This window comes from Cebus imitator, unplaced genomic scaffold, assembly GCF_001604975.1.
Source record: "Cebus imitator isolate Cc_AM_T3 unplaced genomic scaffold, Cebus_imitator-1.0 Scaffold654, whole genome shotgun sequence".
Lineage (NCBI taxonomy): Eukaryota > Metazoa > Chordata > Mammalia > Primates > Cebidae > Cebus > Cebus imitator.
Window position 1 is genome coordinate 632,693 of NW_016107969.1, and position 20,988 is coordinate 653,680.

The 20,988-nt window shown below is 45.3% G+C and overlaps 2 protein-coding genes across 5 annotated transcripts in view; one reads left to right on the forward strand and one right to left on the reverse strand.

Annotated features, from left to right (window-relative positions):
• Positions 1-20,988, forward strand: part of LOC119469431 (zinc finger protein 160-like) — a 609,418-nt gene that overhangs the window by 491,309 nt on the left and 97,121 nt on the right. The window lies entirely within an intron of this gene.
• LOC108295642 (zinc finger protein 160) overlaps positions 1-20,988 on the reverse strand; it is a 97,648-nt gene that overhangs the window by 5,780 nt on the left and 70,880 nt on the right. The window contains exons 1-5 of one of the 2 annotated variants that reach the window (XM_017517934.2): positions 19,146-19,627; positions 17,707-17,852; positions 11,275-11,334; positions 2,124-2,250; positions 1,518-1,646 (exon numbers count right to left, since the gene is read on the reverse strand). In XM_017517934.2, the coding sequence (XP_017373423.1) occupies positions 1,518-1,646; positions 2,124-2,250; positions 11,275-11,289 (271 nt within the window). In that variant the 5' untranslated portion in view covers positions 11,290-11,334; positions 17,707-17,852; positions 19,146-19,627. Of the gene's footprint in view, positions 1-1,517; positions 1,647-2,123; positions 2,251-11,274; positions 11,335-17,706; positions 17,853-19,145; positions 19,628-20,988 lie in introns of those variants that run through there. The other variant, XM_017517933.2, reaches the window with a different exon arrangement.

Sequence of the window (20,988 nt, forward strand, 5' to 3'; positions counted from 1 at the left end):
GACAGTCTCATTCTGTTGCCCAGGCTGGAGTGCAGTGCTGCGATCTTGGCTCACTGCAACCTCTGCCTCCTGGGTTCAAGCGATTTCCTGCCTCTGCCTCCTGAATAGCTGGGATTACAGGCGCGCTCCACCAAGCCCAGCTAATTTTAGTATTTTTAGTAGAGATGGGGTTTCACCATGTTGGTTAGGCTGGTCTCCAACTCCTGACCTCATGATCCACCCGCCTTGGCCTCTGAAAGTGCTGGGATTACAGGCATGAGCCACCGCACCCGGGCCAAATAAGATTTTTTTAAAAATATATTCTATATTGACAAATTATATATATATTTACAGGAAATAAACTGATATCCTGTTATACGCATACAATGTGGATTGATGGAAACAAGCTTATTACCATACAAGTCTTCTCAAAAACACATCCTTTACTCCTAATGATTTCACCCTGTGACTGACTGCTCCCTCTTCCCTTCAGCCCCCAACCTTTGGTAACCAACACTCTACTCTTCGCTGCCTTTAGTTTTACTGGTTTAGATTCCATATATAGTGAAGACATGCAGTACTTGTATTTCTGGGCTAAGGCCTGGAAAAACAGAACAGGCACCCCATGTAGGACTGAGCATCAATGAGAGAATGATTCCTGTAGGTGTCTTTACAGTTATGGTGAGAACAGTCTCAGAAGATACGACCCACTGTCATCACACACTCATCTGTGAAGAGTGGCAGAAGCAGAATGAAAGAAATGGCTGAGGGGCCTCGACAGGCAGAGAGGGCTGGAGACGCTGCCATGAGGTTTGGGGCCGCAGATGCAAGGGAGGGGCAGCCAGTGCTTCCATCTCCTGAGCAGGTCTTCACGCACAGGAAATGGCACGGAACAGAAATAGGTCTAGATGTCAGGACTAAGGACTACGGAGGCTTCACGTCTGATCTACATGGACTGAGAACTGAGCACCATATGGAAATAAATACAGAGGGACAGACCAAGAAAGAAAGCAAACCCTTCAAAAGGAGCCATAGAGTCCAAATGACAGGGTGTTTCCATCACAATCAGGACTCAGCCTCTGTCTCTGAGGCAACTTATTTTTCCAAAGAACTTTCCCATTTGCAGAGAGTTTCCCATACTCTATCTATCTATCTATCTATCTATCTATCTACCTACCTACCTACCTACCTACCTATCTACTTAGCGACAGTGTTGCTCTGTCGCCCAGGCTGGAGTGCAGCGACGTGATCTCAGCTCACTGCAACCTCTGCCTCTGAGGTTCAAGCAATTCTCTTGCCTCAGCCTTCTAAGTAGCTAGGATTACAGGGCGCCCGCCACCATGCCCGTCTAATTTTTTTGTATTTTTAGCAGAGATGGGGTTTCACCATGTTGGGTCAGGCTGGTCTCGAACTCCTGACCTCAAGTGATTTGCCTGCCTTGGCTTCCCACTGTTGAGATTACAGGCATGAGCCCCTGCACCCAGCCTCCCACACTCTATTTAATGAGTGGCCTTCTCTCTGCCCATCTGAGCTCTTACCTGTGACCACACCTTTGACACATTCCCTCATTCTTGGTTTTCTTGCTATTTTCAAATAGCTCTTCACAGTCCAGGGCTCTTTCCCTTCCTCCAACATGGAGATAATATTCATATCAAAATGACACAGTCCTGTTTATAAAAAGGAAGGATCACAATGTGCCAGGGCTTTTCCAGAATCCCAGCCCTATGTTTACATGAGAGGACATTACAAATGGATCTAAGAAAACTTCAGAAATTCATCCACTGAATGCCTCCTTCTGAATACCTAGGAAACATGGTAACATGCACATAGAAGGTTCTATTCCACCAACCACTGAATCCAAAGCAGAGAGGCAGAAAACAGGAAATCTGACATTTCAAAAGTCCCACACAGGGTATTATGCATACAAAAGCTCTGAAACCTCAAATGCTGAAGCCCGAAGGAGGCAGGATATTTGAGAAAGGGGAAGACTGAAGTCCAGGTTTGCCATTATTAAGCTTTCCATTTCAGAGTCAACAGGACTTCCATCTCAGCCAAGCAATGCAGGGGTTCTCCAAGGACTGAGAAGGGAAAATGCAAAGATAGACAAGAACAGATCCTGACTTCTGGAAGAAAGTCATCCTCACCCAGAGAAACAAGGCTCCAGTAGTTCTCCAACATCACGTCCCTGTACAAAGCCCTCTGAGTAGGGTCCAGGCATCTCCACTCCTCCTGAGAGAATTCTATGGCCACATCCCTGAATGTCAACCGTACCTAAAATGAAAAACACATTTCACCAAGTGGCTAAGGGGAGAGTTCCAAACTTCACATAAAAGGAGAAGAGGTGAAAATGATGATAACAAGTCAGGCTGAAGTGGGTGGGCTGACAGATCCAGATTGTGACAACGTGACATACAGATTTGGTCTTCATCCCCCTCTCCTGACAAAAGAGCTCACTTGAAATCTGCAGAGTGGAATGTGAAGTATCTTTCTGTACATTAATGGGATAATTGGTGGCTGGAGGCACCTGGGTAGCTTCAGGATGGAGGGTGGTCACCAAACTAAGGCTCAGGGGGTGGTCACTTGAAAGAATGAAGCTCAGTTAGGCTAAGTGTCTGTCCCTTTGGGAGGGCAGAGGGAATGAAGGTTCAATTGATCACCAATGGCCAATGATGGAAGCAATGCCTATGTAATGGGGCCTCCATGAAAACTCAAAAATGACAGACTACAGCCAGGCGCCATGGCTCACATCTATAATCAGAGCACTTTGGGAGGCCGAGGCAGGTGGATCACAAGGTCAAGAGATCAAGGCCATCCTGGCCAACATCGTGAAATCCCATCTCTATTAAAAGTACAAAAATTAGCTGGGTATGGTGGGATACGCCTGTAGTCCCAGGTACTCGGGAGGCTGAGGCAGGAGAATTGCTTGAACCCAGGACACAGAGGTTGCAGTGAGCTGAGGTCGTGCCACTGCACTCCAGCCTGGCAACAGAGTGAGACTCTATCTCAAAAAAAAAAAAAAAAGACAGAATACACGAGAATACATCCCAGCTCCTCACTCCTTCTCCCATACCTCAACTGATAGATTACTTCCATCTGGATGTTCACCTGTGTGCCTTGTAGCATCTTCGATATTGATAGGTAAACAGAAGTACAGTGTTTCCCTGTGTTCTGTGAGCCACTCAAGCAAACTAATTGATTCCAAGGAGGGAGTCATAGGAATTCACAGTTCACAGCTGGTCACTGAGAAGCACAGGCCACAACCTGTGTTTGCAACTGGCATTAAAGTGCGTGCGCGGCTGTGGGATTGAGCCTATGGGAGCTGACCCTACATCCAGACAGACAGTGTCAGAATGGAATCGAATATGAGAACATGCATTTCGTGTCCACTGCAGAATTGCTTATTTGATGTGTGGAGGAAAACCCAATACATCCAAGATCACAGAAGTATTCTGTATTATGGAAGCAAAGTAGGAGAAACTGATCTGCTTTTCCCCTATTTTCCTACACATTAAGGACTTTTGAGCAAGGCATGTCTCCCTAATTCTGTTTTATTATTCTTTTAACTAGGAGGCTGTGATATCCTCTATACCAGTGTCGATTTCTCAGTTTTATGGACAACACAATAAGCATACAAAGAACAAACTGAAAACAAGGGTATCTCTATGGAAGTGTTAGATATTATGTTTGACATACCAAATGATATTCAATATCCACATGAACTGATGTCTTAAGAAATGATGACGCAGGCCAGGTGCAGCAGCTTATGCCTATAATCCCAGCACACTGGGAGGCCGAGGCAGGTGGATCACAAAGTTAGGAGTTCAAGACCAGCCTGGCCAACATGGTGAGCCTCATCTTTATGAAAATTACAAAACTTAGTCGGGTGTAGTGGCCCGTGCCTGTAATCCAAGGTACTTAGGAGGCAGAGGCAGGAGAATCACTTGAACCCAGGAGGCAGAGGTTGCAGAGCCAAGATTGTACCACTGCACTCCAGCCTGGGCAACAGAGTCAGACTCCATCTCAAAAAAAAAAAAAAAAAAAAAAAAAAAAATGATGACAAATACCATGACTTTAAAGAAAGGTCAGAATCTAAAAACTGATGGTGACAGTAATAGCAATGACATATTTCTGAACACTGTCCATGTGCATGGCATTATTCTAAATGCGGCATATGTATTCATCTGTATAAAAACACAATGGCTCATGAGAAAGATCTGTTGCCATTTTACTAGGAAAGAACTGTATCCGAGACACTCTAAGAAACTCCCCTCAGGTCAAACAGCTAAAAATGACAGAGCAAGCACTTGCACCCAGACATCCAGAAATTAAAATGAAACTTAAAGAATAAAACTGATCAGTAACAAATATACCATCAAAAGTAAACTGACATGACCAGCATGGCCAAAATGGTGAAACTCCGTTTCTACTACAAATACAAAAATTACCCAGGCGTGGTAGTAGGAGCCCATAATCCCAGCTACTTAGGAGGCTGAGGTAGGAGAATCACCTGAACCCGGGAGGCTAAGGTTGCAGTGAGTCCAGACTGTGCCACTGCACTCCAGCCTGGGAGATGGAGTGAGGCTTTATCTCAAGTTTAAGAAAAAAGAAATGAAGAGAAAAAAGAAAGTAAATTGACAGTATATATTACCTAACTGAGCAAAGTTGAAATAAGTTTAAGAATAACAACATGGAACTCTGTAAAAGGTCTTTACATACACAAATACATTTCTGCCCTTAATACATTATGACTCTTACTGTTAGTTCATTAATGTGCCAGTGTAGAACACATTTAAGGTCAGAGAAAATATTTAAGACACAATTTAACTTACTAATACATAAAACTAATTTTTTTTTTTTTGAGACAATTTCACTCTGTTGCCCAGGCTGAAGTGGCGTGACCTCGGCTTCCCGCAACCTCCGCCTCCTGGGTTCAAGATACTCTCCTGCCTCAGCCTCCTGAGTAGCTGGGATTACAGGCATGTGCCATTATGCTCGGCTAATTTTTATATTTTTAGTAGAGACAGGGTTTCACTGTGTTGGTCAGGCTGGCCTTGAACTCCTGACCTCAAGTGATCTGCCTTCCTTGGCCTCCCAGAATGCTGGGATTACAGGTGGGAGCCAGCACACCTGGCCTGATTTAGATTGTTAAAAGTATGTATCATAGCAGTACTTACTTGAAGAAATTATTGGATGATTAAACATCATGCCAAAAAGGAAATTTTGGGGAAAAAAATCTAATACTAGACAAGAAAACCCCAGCAGACATCATAATCAACAGTACACACTGGGTACATTTCCTCTAAGGTGAAGGAAATGGGGCTGTTCCATCAAACACGTCAGAGTATGCCTGAACACCGACCAGGAAAGAGGGTGGGTGAAAAAAGGAGGACAAAGAGCAAGAGCTGGATCGGTGAGAATCAGAGCAGATGACATCATCGCAACCTCAAAAGAGGATATAATTTAAGTACGAGAACGAATAAAAATACAGTGAAGACAATCTTTCTCCTTTAGTAGCTCTCATTACACACACACAGGATACAGCCAGCAATTCCAGCAGAAAACATACCATGCTATTAAAGTACCTTTCCAGACCTATGAAAAGAAATTAGAAAACTGCACAGAGACTGGGTGTGGTGGCTCAGGCCTGTCATCCTAGCACTTTGGGAGGTTGAGGCGGGTGGACTGCCTGAGCTCAGGAGTCCAAGAGCAGCCTGGGCAACACAGTGAAACTCTGCCTCTACTAAAATACAAAAATTAGCCAGGCATGGTGGCGTGCGCCTGTAGTCCCAGCTACTCAGGAGGCTGAGGCAGAAGAACTGCTTGAACCCGGGAGATGGAGGCTGCAATGAGCTGAGATGGCACCGTTGCACTCCAGCCCAGGTGACAGAGTGAGACTCCATCTAAAAAAAAACAAAAACAAAAACAAAAACAGGCCGGGTGCGGTGGCTCACACCTATAATCCTAGCACTTTGGGAGGCCAAGGCGGGCCGCGGATCACTTGAGGTCAGGAGCTTGAGACCAGCCTGGCCAACATGGTGAAAGCCTGTCTCTACTAAAAATGCACAAATTAGCTGGACACGGTGGTGGGCACCGGTAATCCTAGCTACTCAGGAGGCTGTGGCAGGAGAATCACTTAAACACAGGAAGTCCCAAACACAACCTCCACCATGGAGACACAGATTTAATAATGCTACATGGACCAAATTGCCTTTGCGGGACACCTGGCAACCACACCAGAGTCTGGAGCTCGGGAAACGCCTGTTCACCTGAGGCCCTACCCTGGCATGATGCAGCATACTTCCACTTTCTCCTGGGGAGAGAAAGTACTGGGATATCCATCCAACATTCTGACTTCTTTTTTCTCTTTTCTTCTGTAACACCACACAAGGTTCGTAACGTTCTGACTTTTCAGGACACTGAGAAGGCACAAGTGTCTGTCTTGCCTGAATATCAGAACTGAAGTAACAGGCTTACTAAGAACAAAGTTTAAAACCAAAAACTAGAAGTGGCTGATTAGTGAATTGTTGAGGTCCCAAAAGGTGGTAACAGGAGAACAAAAAAAGAAACATGGACCACACACAGCAACATATTAAATCACCACCAAGCAATACTAAAGAGGCAGAGACATACGTATTATCAGACAAAGAAATAACAATCAGACTCCAAAGCTGCTCAATGTATTACGACAGTACTTGTAAACGACTTCATAAAATCTGAAAAACAACAAACATGAGATTATCAACAAAGAGATAAAAACTATGAAGAAGAAACAAATTCCAAAGTTGAAAAACATAACTAAACTGAAAAACACACTAGAGCCAGGCACGGTGGTTCACACATGTAATCCCAGCACTCTGGAAGGCCAAGGCAGGTGGATCACCTGAAGTCAGGAGTTCGAGACCAGGCTGGACAACATGGTGAAACCCCATCTCTACTAAAAATACAAAAATTAGCCAGGCATGGTGGCGCGTGCCTGTAGTTCCAGCTACTCAGGAGGCTGATACAGGAGAATCACTTGAATCTGGGAAGTGGAGGTTGTAGTGAGCCGAGATTGTGCCACTGCACTCCAGCCTGGGCGACAGAGACTCCATCTCAGAAAAGAAAAGAAAAAAAAAAGAAAGAAAGAGAAACACACTAGAGGTGGTTAAAAAGCAGACTTGTCCAGGTCTGGTGACTCATGGCTGTAATCCCAGGACTTTGGGAGGCTAAGCCGAGAGGACTGCTTGAGCCTGTGAGTTCAAAACCAACCTGGGCAACATAGTAAGACCCTGTTTCTGCAACAAAACATTAAAAATTAGCTGGGCATGGTGGCATGCATCTTTAGTTCCAGCTACTACTTAAGAGGCTGAGGTGGGAAGATTGCTTGAGCCCAGGAGTTCAAGGTTGCAGTGAACTATGATCGTGCCACTGCACTCCAGCCTGAGTGACAGAACAAGATTCTGTCTAAAAAATAAAAAATTGGGAAAAAAAAAGGGAGACTTGACCATGCAGTAAACTAAACTAAAAAAGGAGAAAATGAGGCTAGCCACGGTGGTTGATGCCCCTTCTCCCAATACCTCGGGATGCTGAGGGAGGAGGGCCGCTTGAATTTACAACTCAACCCAGCAATCCCATTACGGGATATGTACCCAAAGGAAAATAAATTGTTCTATCAAAGACACCTGTATTCATACGTTTATTGCAGCACGATTCACAATAGCAAAGACATGGGATCAACCTAGGGGCCTATCAACAGCGAATCGGATAAAGAAAATATAGTAGACATATACCCTGTGGAATACTATACAGCCATAAAAGCAAAATCATGTCCTTTGCAACAACATGGATGCAGCTGGAGGCCATTGCCCCTAGCGAATTAATGCACAAACAGAAAAGCAAGTACCGTGTGTTCTCAAAACGGAAGCTAAACACTGGGTGCACACGAACACAAACATGAGAACAGTAGACACTGGGGACGCCAAGAAGGAACAGGAAGGAAGAGGGGAAGGGCTGAAAAACTATCTATTGGGTACTATGTTCACTACTTGGGTGATGAGTTCTTGGGAAGACTAAACCTCAACATCACAAAATATACTCACGTAAGAAATTGCATGTGTACCCCCTGAATCTAAAATAAATAGTATCAAATGATCAACCAAATACCAATGTGCACACACAAATTCAAATTCATGAGACACATTCTCTGGAAAAATCAAATTGTTTCTCCTACTATACTATCAGAAATGCTTCTAAAATGTGGCCAGGCACAGTGGCTCATGCCTGCAATCCCAGCACTTAAGGAGGCCAAGGCAGGAGGGATTGCTTGAGCTCAGGAGACCAGCCTGGGCAATACAATGAAACCTCATCTCTATTAAAAAAATCAAGCAGGGTGTGGTGGCACGTGCCTGTCGCCTCAGTTACTCCAGAGGCTAAGGTGGGGGGATCACTTGAGTCCCGGAGATCCAGGCTGCAGTGAACTGCGATCACACCACTGGACTCCAGCCTGGATGACAGAGTGAGACCTTGTCTCAAAACAATAAATAAACAAACAAACAGACGTAGTTTCCCCCCATACCAGCAAGCAATCAGTTGTGCAGCAGACACTGCCTGGTGTCCTCCAACCCCAGTTCAATTTCAGCACCATCTACCTGAAGACAGCATCAAATCCCACAGGTTGAGGGTTCAGTCCTACTTCAGGTGCCAATAGCAAGCCCCAGGTTGCTTTTCCTGTGCTTTTGACTGTTAATCAGAGTTCCTGTAACTCCTTCATTGGGTTACAGTTAATTTGCTAGGGTGGCTCACAGACCTCAGGGACACACTTTATGTACATTTACCCATTTATTATAAAGGATATTACAACAAATACACATGAAGAAATGCACACAGTGAGGAATGGGAAATGGGGGTGAACTTCCATGCCCTCCCTGGGTGCGCCACCCTCAGGAATCTCCATATGTTCACCTACTTGAAGTTCTCCGAACTGTGTGCTTTTGGGTTTTCATAGAAACTTCATGAAGTAGGCATGACTAAACCACTGGCCACTGGTGATCAACTTAACCTTCATCGCCTCTCCCCTCCCTGGGAGCTGAGGAGCAGAGTTTGAAGTCCCAGTCTTCCAAATCTTGCCTTGGATGTTCTGGTGACCCAGGCCCCATCCTGAAGCTTGTGAGAGGCTGCCAGCTATCAGTCAATACGTCAGCATACAAAAAGACAACACTTTGGAAACTACAGATTTTAGAAGCTTTATATGCCAGGAACTGGGTCAAAGACAAAGGGCATGTGATAAACCATTTTACTTCGTAAGGCCTTCCAAAGCAAGATAAACTGAACAAATAAATGAGAAAGGGGTGAGCAAAGATTGATTCTTTTTACAGTAGAATAATGTATAATCAAAAGTAAGAAAACAGTACATATGTAAATAATTAAACCAAGCCAGGCACGATGGCTCATGCCCATAATCCCAGCACTTTAGGAGGCAGAGCCAGGAGGATTGCCTGAGCCCAGGAGATCGAGACCAGCCTGGGCAACATAGTGAGATGCTGTCTCTACAAAACACAAAAACATAAAAAATTAGCTGGGTGTCGCAGCACACAACTGTAGTCCCAGCTACTCAGGAGACTGAGGTAGGACAATTGCTTGAGCCCAGCAGGTCAAGGCTACAGTGAGTCATGACTATCCTGTAACCTCAAAACAGAGCAAAGTATAAAAATTCATTTCATATATACACATTCACAAAGTAAGGCAACCCACTCAGACTCAAAGGAATTAGAAAATGAAAATACAATGGGTTGCATTATCCCCAGATTTTCATAATGTAAAATGAACACAGTGGCAAGTTAGCGTAATGAGGGGAAATCTTACATGGTACTGGTGGGAGAGGGCGCCTCTGCACCTGGGGTAGGGATAGAATCTTGCCAGATCTAGCAGCATAGCAAATGCACCATCCTAGAAGAGATCACTCTTTAATCACCCAACCTGGAGGAACCCTCCAATATCTGTAGTGACACTGGCATGGTCACGGGCGGCCAGTGTGGCCTTCTGTTTTTGAAACAAGGTCTTGTTCTGTTACTCAGGCTGAAGTGCTGTGGCGCTATCATGGCTCACTACAGCCTCAACCTCTGGGGCTCAAATGATCCTACCAAGTTGGCCTGCACAAGTGCTGGGATTATGGGTGTGAGCCACCATGCAGCACCCTGTGTGGCATTCTTTATAAAAGTGTAAAAGTTAAAGGATCCACCTGTCTTCATTCCCAGATGCTCCAACAAGGATGTAGAAAAGTGAGCTCCTGTTTCCTAACATGAAAACATGTAAACATTCGAAACTTGCAGGTTAAAATATCACAAAACATTCATTGAGGAATCTGTTTAAATTTCACAATGATGTAAAAATACATTTCTATGGGACTCACACTGACCCTTCCCACAGAACTGAGAACAGTGGCTCCCCGCTGAGATGTCAAGAAGGTGGAAGGCTGGACAGGTAAGGGGACGCTTTACCTCTTGGCACATAAATGCATCGTTTCACTATCAAACAAATATATACACATTTACAATAAAAGAAATGGAATGTTGAATCGTAACTGGTAAAACAAAAACACATTTCCAGTCTCTCTAATGGCAAGGTTGTTCTGCTCATATATCTGATACAATACCCAATGGACCAAGGTTCTTGTAAGAACGCCACAGTCTCCGTGAGATAGATTTTCTGAGACTAGTTTAATGAATCGTGTGTTGCTATAAGTTTATGTTGATGTCATACACTAAAATGATGAAATGGAAGAATCATCTGTCTCTGACGTCTGTGTCTAAACTTTCCATTCTGTTTCCAGTCTTTAAGAGTTTGGAGTTGGGAACATAGTGACTCACTTGTTCAACTTGAAATGCAATATAAATATGAGGCAGGAAAGCTCTCCCCTTAGTGTTCTCACTCTATACCAGTGAGCAGGTACTTCTGCACGGTAATACCTGGCAGCTTCTGTTACCATGGTTTACACAGAGCTGACAGTGCATCCAGATGTGGCCCCTGAACAATCCCTGCTGCCTAAGAGCCCTGACACCATGGAACTCATGCCCCGTCTCCACCCATGTCTGGGGTGAGCCCTTCCCAGGACCATGCCCAGTGCAGCCTCTTCCCAAGCTCATGTCACTGGGTCCTGACGAGATGGAATCTAGGTGAGAGGAGAGGGACCGAGGGAAGGTGTGGGTGAGTGCCAGCAAACGTGTCCAGCAGGACGCTTCAGATTCAGAGATTCGCAACTCCAAGGCCCAGCATTTCAGGAAGAAATAAAAGAACAATCCACCAGGAAGATCACTTTACCTGAGTGAGAGCCATCCCTGACTTCTTCTCCTTCCTCTTCCTCTTCGTCCAGACTTCTTCCTTGGAAAGAGTCTTTATGAGTCAATACTGAATATCCAAAATATGCTGGTTAGGGCTTAGCATCTATACATTCCCTTCATGTGCCACAATCACACACACAGAAGACTGCACCCTGTGGAAATAGGGCCCTCTGCAGCCCACTGCAGCAGAGGGGACACAGGGACAAGAAACTCCTAGAGGAAGAACAAGTGAGTTTCCAGCCCCTTTCTTCAGAACCCACTTTCTTCCTGGAGAAGCCTCACACACCAGGCAGCAGTGGGGAGCTGGGCTGGACTGAGCTCCCCTTCAGGGCACAGACCCTGCCCTGACCAAACCCCACGCACGGCACAGCCCCTCACCTCTCTGTGGATCACAGGCTTAGCTCAGCCTTCAGAAACGAAAGACAGGGCTTGGTACTATGCTGGATACAGAATAGAGTCAACTTTAAATATTACTCAGGCTGGACTCTTAAAAAAAAACAAAATAAACACTTAAATGAAAATATATCAACGGGGCACAAGAGATGTTTCTGCAAAATGCCTGGGCACTCTAATGTGAAGCCAGGGTTGAGCTCCACTGAGGGGGCAAGCCCAGCACAGCCCACCTTCTGGCTCTGCTCTCCTGTTGGGAACCTGTTCTCTCCAGGGTCCAGACGGGATGTTGAAGGAACAAAAAGAATCACACAAAATAGGCAACAGGGACCAGAGGTGGGGGGAAGGTGGGGCTGCAATGTCAAATGGGGGGCTGTGGGACATCACAAAGGTTTCCACAGAGAAAAGTGATGTCAGAACAAAGACCTAGGGAAGAAAGGCTGCTTGTCACTTGTAGCTGAGGGGCCAGAGAGTCCTAGGCGGTGGGCCAGCCCACATGGAAGCTTTGATGCAGGCGCAACCTTAGCTTCAGGAACAGGAAAGAGGCCTGTTTCGCTGGAGCAGAGGGAGCAGGGAGGACATAGGCAGGAGATGACGTCAGAGAGGTCCAGGGGGAGCAGGTCATGCAGGCAGAGGTTTTCAAACATTTTTCTCCCATACCTCAAAAGAATTTATGAAGCCATGAATTTCCTCACCTGTTTTAAGTAAATGAATAACTTTTTCTTCATTTTACAAAGTAACACACTTACAATGTAACATCTTATGCATTTTAAACATGACGGGAGGCTGAGCATGGTGGCTCACGCCTGTAATCCCAGCACTTTGGAAGGCCGAGGCGGGCGGATCACGAGGTCAGGAGTTCGAGACCAGCCTGGCCAACATAGTGAAACCCCATCTCTAAAAAAAAAAAATAAAGTTAATTAAAAACAAACAAACAAAAAACATGACAGGAAGTTCAGTTGAGCCCCAGGAAGTACAGGGTTGCCCTCAGCTGAGATGTGCACGACTGCAGCGGTGAACATGTTTGGAAGAGTTCGGGAAGTCACTTTATTTTATTAATTAATTCATTTATTCATTCATTCATTCACTCATGATACGGAGTTTCGCTCTTGTTGCCCAGGCTGGAGTGCAATGGCTCAATCTTGGCTCACTGCAACCTCAGCCTCCCGGGTTCAAGCAGTTCCCCTGCCTCAGCCTCCTGAGTAGCTGAGATTACAGGTGTGCACCACCACACCCGGCTAATTTTTGTATTTTTAGTAGAGGCTGGGTTTCACCATGTTGGCCAAGCTGATCTGGAACTCCTGGCCTCAGGTGATCCGCCCACCTTGTGCTCCCAAATTGCTGGGATTACAGGCGAGAGCCACTGCGCCTGGCCAGGAAGTCACTTTGAGACATATGAAGATGGAGATGCCTGCAAGGACATCCCTGCAGAGAGTTTTGGAGACAAGTGGACACAGGATTCTAGACCTCAGGGGAGGGTCTGCAAGGACATGGAGCCTTGTATTAATAGATGGGGCAGAAAGCCATGAGATGAGACAATAAGGAAAGGCAGTGAGTGTGGATGGAGATAAGAAGAGGTGTAAGGACTGAGCCATGAACACTTGCACATTCAGAGAACAGAAAGTCCTGGAGACACCAGAAAAGCAAAGTGGAGAGTGATCCGAGTGGCAAGAAGACTGAATAGATCATATTCAGTCTTCTTGTAAGAGTTAATGGGGTGTCATAAAAGCCAAGACAACTGAATAGGAAGTGACAAGCTGTGCTACATGCTACTGACAGGAAGAGAAAGATGAGGACAGAACATGAACTTGGCATTTAGAAATGGGGAGGTTAAGGCCGGGCGCGGTGGCTCAAGCCTGTAATCCCAGCACTTTGGGAGGCCGAGGCGGGCGGATCACGAGGTCAAGAGATCGAGACCATCCTGGCCAACATGGTGAAACCCCGTCTCTACTAAAAAAATACAAAAAATTAGCTGGGCATGGTGGCACGTGCCTGTAATCCCAGCTACTCAGGAGGCTGAGGCAGGAGAATTGCCTGAACCCAGGAGGCGGAGGTTGTGGTGAGCCAAGATTGCGCAAATGACAAAAAAAAAGGGAAAAAAAGGAAAAAAAAAAAAAAAAAAAAAGAAATGGGGAGGTTAGGCCAGGCGTGGTGGCTCACGCCTGTAATCCAAGCACTTTGGAGGCCAAGGCGGGCGGATTACCTAAGGTTGGGAGTTCAAGAACAGCCTGACCAACACGGTGAAACCCCGTCTTAAAAAAAAAAAAAAAAAAAAAAAGAAATGGGGAGGTCACTGATGACGGACAAAGGAAGAATCAGTGGAACGCTGATATAAAAGCCAGATTCAAGCAATAATTCAGAGGTTTAAGCAAGAACTGAAGACAAAGTGGCCAGACACAGTGGCTCGCACTTGTAATCCCAGTACTTTGGGAGGTTGAAGTGGAAAGACTACTTAAGCCCAGGAGTTCGCCACCAGCCTGGGCAACATAGTAAGATCCTGTCTCTATACTGTTGAGTTTTGAAGACAAAGTAAAAACTAGTTGTTAGTACATTATGGTCTTAAATGGAGCATTAAAAGGCACTTATTACAGAAGAAATGTAGTTGAGAGTATTTTTTGTTTAAAGATGGAAGAGTAGAAGGAAAAAAAGTCTTTATTATGCGTTGGAGATCTGTTGAGAGGAAAAAACTCATCATGTTACTCTCACACTCAACAGAGAATATTTCACCTCTAGTTACCAAAATGTGTGGTGTTGTCCCCACAGTGACCGGTTCTCCAGCAGCCTCCCAGCTAGGGCGACCTGCAATTTCACTCAGTTCTGACACTGTCTATAAGACAGAATCAGACAGCACAGCTTGAGAGCTCAGTCGCAGACTGCCGTCACTTCAGATGCTGTGTGCTCTGACTGGCCCGGTCAGTATGCTTCCCTAACACTCTCCTTGGGTTTGAATCACTGCCTAGCACAGCTTTTCCATCTGGCTGTTCATCTGCGTCCTCTGCAATATGCTTTACAACAAATGAGGAAACTAAGTGTTTTCCTGAGTTCGGTGAAGGGCCCTGGCAGATTACTACAACCTGCGGAGGAAGTCAAGGGAATCCCCAGTTTATAGTTGGTCACCCACAAGTTCAGGTCACAACCCGCGGCTTGTGACTGGCATTTGAAGTGGGGGCAGCCCTGTGGAACTGACCAACCAGCAGCATCTGATCTGAATTTGAGTTGGACCAGTGTCAGAATTGAGCTGAACTACAAGGTCATCAACTTATCATCAAGTTAGTGTCAGACGGAAAATGCACTGCTGGTGGGAAGAAGTTCCTCCACATTTTGGTGATCAGTTTTCTGTGTTGCGTGTTCACAATTAAATACTGAGTGTACACTGTTATACTGACTTTTTTTTTTTTTTTTTTTTTTTTTTTTTTTTTTTTTTTTTTTTTTTTTTTTTTTTTTTTTTTTTTTTTTTTTTTTTTTTTTTTTTTTTTTTTTTTGAGCTAGCGTTTTGCTTTGCTCTTGTTGCCCCGGCTCGCGTGCACTGGTGTGATCTTGGCTACCTGCAACCTCCACCTCCCAAGTTCAAGCGGTTCTCTTGCCTCAGCCTCCTGAGTAGCTGGGACTACAGGCATGCACCACCATGCCCAGCTAATTTCTTTGTATTTTTAGTAGAGACAAGGTTTCTCCATGTTGATCAGGCTGGTCTTGAACTCCTGACCTCAGGTGATCCACCCACATCGGCCTCCCAAAATGCTGAGATTACAGGTGTGAGCTACTGTGCCTGGCCTATATTGACTATTGTATTGACTATATTAACAATAATCAGCATTATATAATATTAAATGTACATAATCAGTATTATGTTTACTCATATTCTCACCCCTACCCAACCCCATCCCAGGGAAAGGGAAGAAGAGGGTGACCCACAAATCAATGAGTCAAGTCACTGCCCTCTGACTGAAAAGAGACTACAAGTAGAAGCTAAATTCTGATGCCATGATTATAACATGCACAGCCTCACAGATGGAGTTTTTCAGTTCTCATGCTTATCTGAGTATTTTAAACATATTTAAAATCTGTTAGATTATAAAGACAGAAATCAACATGTCACAACTAAATCACCCATATCAATCAACTCACCACCCGCTGGAACCAGGGTCCCCTCTTTCCTCCTTCCCATGTGTCTCCCTTCCTCACTCTGGACATATCTCAACCTCACCTTCTCTCTCTGGCTCCTTCTGTTTCCCTGGCTTCTGCTCCTTGTTTTGTGTGCCTCTCCTCTCCTGCTTTCTCCCCTTATTCCCCCCATTCCTTCTCTTCCACCTGTTCTGCTCTGTTCTTACAGCTTCCTTCACCTCTTATTCCTCTTTCTGCCCAATCTTTTCATTGTCTCAATCCCAATCTCCACATACTTCTGCCACTTTCTTCCCCAACTTTACTCCCCATCTGCTCCCCCTGTTAAATCCCCTTTTCCCTGCTACGCCTCCCTGTCCCCACTCTCTGGCATCCCAGATCCCAGGCCTCGTGCTGCTGTGGTTCTCCCTCTGCTCTCCTTGCCACCAGCTGTCCCCTCTTGCTGTCCCAGCACCACGCTGCCCTCTCTGCCCTGGCTCCAAATCCCTCCTTCTCTCCCCCACTCCCTGAGGAGCTTCCCCTTTCTGCCCCTCTCCCTATCTTACTGTCCTTCGTCTCTTTGGAGACCCAGCTTTTCTCTCTTATTTCTCCAGCTGCTCCCCACCCCACCCTTTCTCAGCTTTGTCTTTCACTCTCAGTGTCTGTCTGAAACCCCCACCCATCCTCTGTGTTGCCATCTGTTCATGGTTCTCACCCGTCCTTTTTACTCCTTCTCAGTTTTTCTGTTTCCTCTCGGTTGTCCCCCTCTTTCTCCTGATCCCCTTTGGCCACGTATTTATAGGGAAGGGAATGGAATAAGATGTCCACCAACTGAAAGCACATTTTCTAGTGGGATGGAATTTGGGACAAAAGAACATTGGAGGTGAACAGACTGGCTCAAGTCACTTCTTTCGATGCTGGGTCAGAGGAAGCCATGCTTAAGAGGGGCAGGTCTTCGGGGCATAAGGGCAAGGCTCAATGAGAGCAAGATGGGCGGGTGTCCAGGGGAGGGGTGGGATCTGTGTAATCCCAGGACCAGGGCAAGGACTCTTGCACTGGAGCTGTGGTGCTGCTGAGCAGAAGCAATGAAGGGTGAGGCTTAGGGGACCCAAAGGGTAAATGCACCTCGAGGGAGAGGACCTTACAAGGCACAGGGTGGAAATGAATAAAGGGTTTAAAGCAGGAAATGGGGTGAAAGGTGTCTACATGGGCTGAAGGCAGAAAAACTGCGAGCAGGACCAGCCTGTGTGGCCCAATGGGAAGTGGCCCCTGACATCTCATGGACACCTCTGAATTTACTTGGGGATGAGAGAACCATGAGGAGACATTAAGGTCTGTAGGACCCGGAACGATGGCTCACACCTGTAATCCCAGCTGAGGCGGGAGGATCCCTTGAACCCAGGAGTTCGAGACCAGCTCAGGTAACATAGTGAGACCTCCTCTCTACTAAACATTAAAAAAAAAATTATTTAGACATGGTGGTACACACCTGTGTTCCCAGCTACTCAGGAGGCTGAAGTGTGAGGATCGCTTGAGCCTAGGAGGTCCAGACCGCAGTGAACTACGATCTTGCCACAGTACTCCAGCCTGGGCTACAGAACCAGACCCTCCCTTAATTAATATAAATAAGTAAATAAATGTCTCTAAGGACTGCCAGAAATCAAGTATGGAAGTGCAGGAGTCTGGGAAGTCCAATTTTAACCTAAACAGAGGGAAACACATGTAAGGCCTTCACTCCAAGAAATCAGCTTCCAGAGTCTCCAGGAATCTGCCAGAAGAGCTGGGTCCCCTGCAGGCCAGGCCTGGGCAGGGTACCACGTGCAGCCGGCCTGCAGAGGGGCCAGGAGTTGGGAGGGGCCTGAGGGATGAAGTGGGGAGGGCTTAGGGAAAGGGGGTGGTGTGAGAGGGTGAGGGCGGTATGCACCTGCGTTTCCCTCCAGTTCTGGCTCCCAAGAGTCTGTTTCCAGGGCTTTGGAGGACACCCACCAGTGAGGATGAAGTCACTCAGTGGGCTGGGAGCTGGGATCTCTCTAGGTCGTCCTGGGGCAGCGTTCAAATCCAGGAAGGTTTCTGCAATTAAAATTCAGCATTTACAGAAACCCTGTAATTGTGAATGAGATGCAAACTAGAATGTGAAATGCAAAACCTAAGCGTAGCAGGGAGTGTACTTTCATGCTGACCAGCGGAATCTTCTTTCCATGACCATTTGCCATTCACCGAGGAAGGACGGCGCCAACCTTCTGCTCAGTTTCACAGCAGGGCTAAGGCCTACGATTAGTTGGGCCAATAACCTGCTTTTTTTCAAATTTTTTTTTTTTTTGAGACGCAGTTTCGCTCTTGTTACCCAGGCTGGAGTGCAATGGCATGACCTCGGCTCACCGCAACCTCCGCCTCCCGGGTTCAGGCAATTCTCCTGCCTCAGCCTCCTGAGTAGCTGGGATTACAGGCACGCGCCACCATGCCCAGCTAATTTTTTGTATTTTTAGTAGAGACAGGGTTTCACCATGTTGACCGGGATGGTCTCGATCTCTTGACCTCGTGATCCACCCGCCTCGGCCTCCCACAGTGCTGGGATTACAGGCTTGAGCCACCGCGCCCGGCCTAACCTGCTTTTTTTAAAGCAGTAACTTTTTACAAATAGAAATAAATTCCATTGTTCTTCCTTTAACCCACTCCACTCTTGAAATGATACAGCCTCAAATACCTTTGAGATAAACTTTCGGCATCATAATATGCTTATGTCAATCGTTTCTACATATAATGTAATTTGGAATTCACTTTACATGCTTTCCGAAAGTACTTGAAGAAACAGAAACCAAAGAGCTAATTAAATAAAAATTGTTTTCTAAGTATTTATTTTCATCTGTCATAGAAAAGAAGACAGTAAAATCGTCTTCAGAAAACATTTGCATTTATATTAACCTCAAGGGTAATTCTAAGGGTATTTTACAGGGCATTCTTTTTTTTTTTGAGATGGAGTCTCCCTCTGTCACTCAGGCTGGAGTGCAATGGTGTGATCTCGCCTCACCGCAACCTCTGCCTCCTGGGTTCAAGCTATTCTCCTGTCTCCGTCTCCCAAGTAACCAGGATTACAGACATGAGCCACTATGCCCAGCTAATTTTTTTGGTATTTTTAGTAAAGACAGGGGTTCACCACGTTGGCCAGGGTGGTCTTGAACTCCTAAACTCAAGTGATCCACCTGCCTTGGCCTCCTAGAGTGCTGGGATTACAGGCATGCGCCACCACGCCCAGCTGGATATTCTCTTTCATATGAACACTACACAAAGTAAAACTAGATTAACAAATATTAAACGGCATCATATCTACTAGCAATAATTTTATTTCAACATCTGTGAATTCACCTCCACTTTGAAGTATGTTTGCCTCTCACATCTCTACATGTGGAAGATTTCATCAATGGAAACGTGGTGATCAATTGAAAATATAATTGTTTAGACAGAAAAAATAGCATATTTAACAACTTTTTGGTTTAAAATGAGCAGGATGTCCTGTCAGGGCACAGAGATGAATATGAAAAGATAATCAACACAGCTTCAAAAGAGACAGTGTGTGGGAGAGATTTGAGAGCTTTTGCAAGGTAGACTTCTGTGCTATGCAATATTGCTAAGTACCTATGTTGCCAGGAAAGCCGTTTCAGCATGGACTTCCGTGATTTCAAGGAAAGAAATGAGTTGACTGTGGATCCTTTCATTAAACTGAGAACAGTAGGGATGAATCTGATTATAGGTGAAAGCCATGAATCCATTTTGTATACACAGAGTTTAAATGCTTATAAAATGTTCACTAAAGCAGAATCAACATAGTCACAAGAAATTTAAAAAGAATATTTCCAGCTGGACATGGTGATTCATGCCTGTAATCCCAGCACTTCACTCTGTGAGGCCAAGGCAGGTGGATCATTTGACGTCAGTAGTTGGAGACAACCAACATGGTGAAACCCCGTCTCTACTAAAAATACAAAAATTAGCCGGGCATGGTGGCTGTACCTGTAATCCCAGGTACTCGGGAGGCTGAGGCAGAAAACTGAACCGGCGGGGGAGGTTGTAGTGAGCCAAGATTGCACTACTCCACTCCATCCTGAGGGACAGAGCAAGACTCCATCTCAGAGAAAAAAAAAAAAAAAAGAAACGATGCAGGGGGGAGGCTTAACCTTTGCTATCTGCTAGGATTATAGGGTCAAAATAAGCTTCTACATTGTCAACACATACTACCAAGTGAAATTCAAAAATAATGAATACACATATATTTGAAAATTGGAATATGACAAATTTTAAACTTATAATAATAGTAACACACTTGCCCTGGTACCTTGGCCTTTGAGAGGCATTGAATCCAGCCTGGGCAACAGAGTAAGACCCCATTTATACCCAAAAATTTAAAAATTATCCAGGTGTGGTGGTGCATGTCTACAGTCCCCGCTATTCAGGAGGCTGAAGTGAGAGAATCGCTTGAGCCGAGGAGTTTGAGATTGCAGTGAGCTATGATCACGCCACCCCAGCCTGGGAGACAGAGCCTGTCTCAAAAAAACAACCAACAAAAAAAGAAAAAAAAGCACTGAAGGGCACTCAATTTTCACTGTGGGTGTACTGACAGTTCCTGTCACATACAAGAGACATCATTCATTGCTAAAAAAAAAAAACTTCAGCTAATTGAAAAAACGAGATGCACCAAGTTTCTTTCAAAGCCACATAAATGTAAAATTTCCTTACAATTGTGTAATAGATCAACAATTGAAATACAAGGAAACAAGGCATTAGTGATGCACATGCCCCAATGAGACCCCAATATCATACAAGGTAACACCCGAAACTATCATTTTATCTTCAAAAACACATCTGAAAACTTCTTGATCTACAACACAAAATACTCCAAAATACCAAAGGTAACCTAGAAAATTATCTCTGAGATTTCCCCTCTAATTCCACTATTTTAAAAAGTATTCTCTCCTTATCTTTAAGGGAACGGTTGGTGACCTAAATTACTAGATACCCTTCCTCCACACACCCTGGTCCAGGGTCCTCGAAACATCCCTGGACCTAAGCCCAGAGTTCTCTGTCTCCCATCCCGGTGCCTGGAAGACAGAAATGGAAACGTTGTTCTGATCCTGTCACTATGAAACTGAACACAGCACAAGCAGAAAGTTCACCTTCATCTCATCCTCTATACAGACAAATCAGGTCCTGG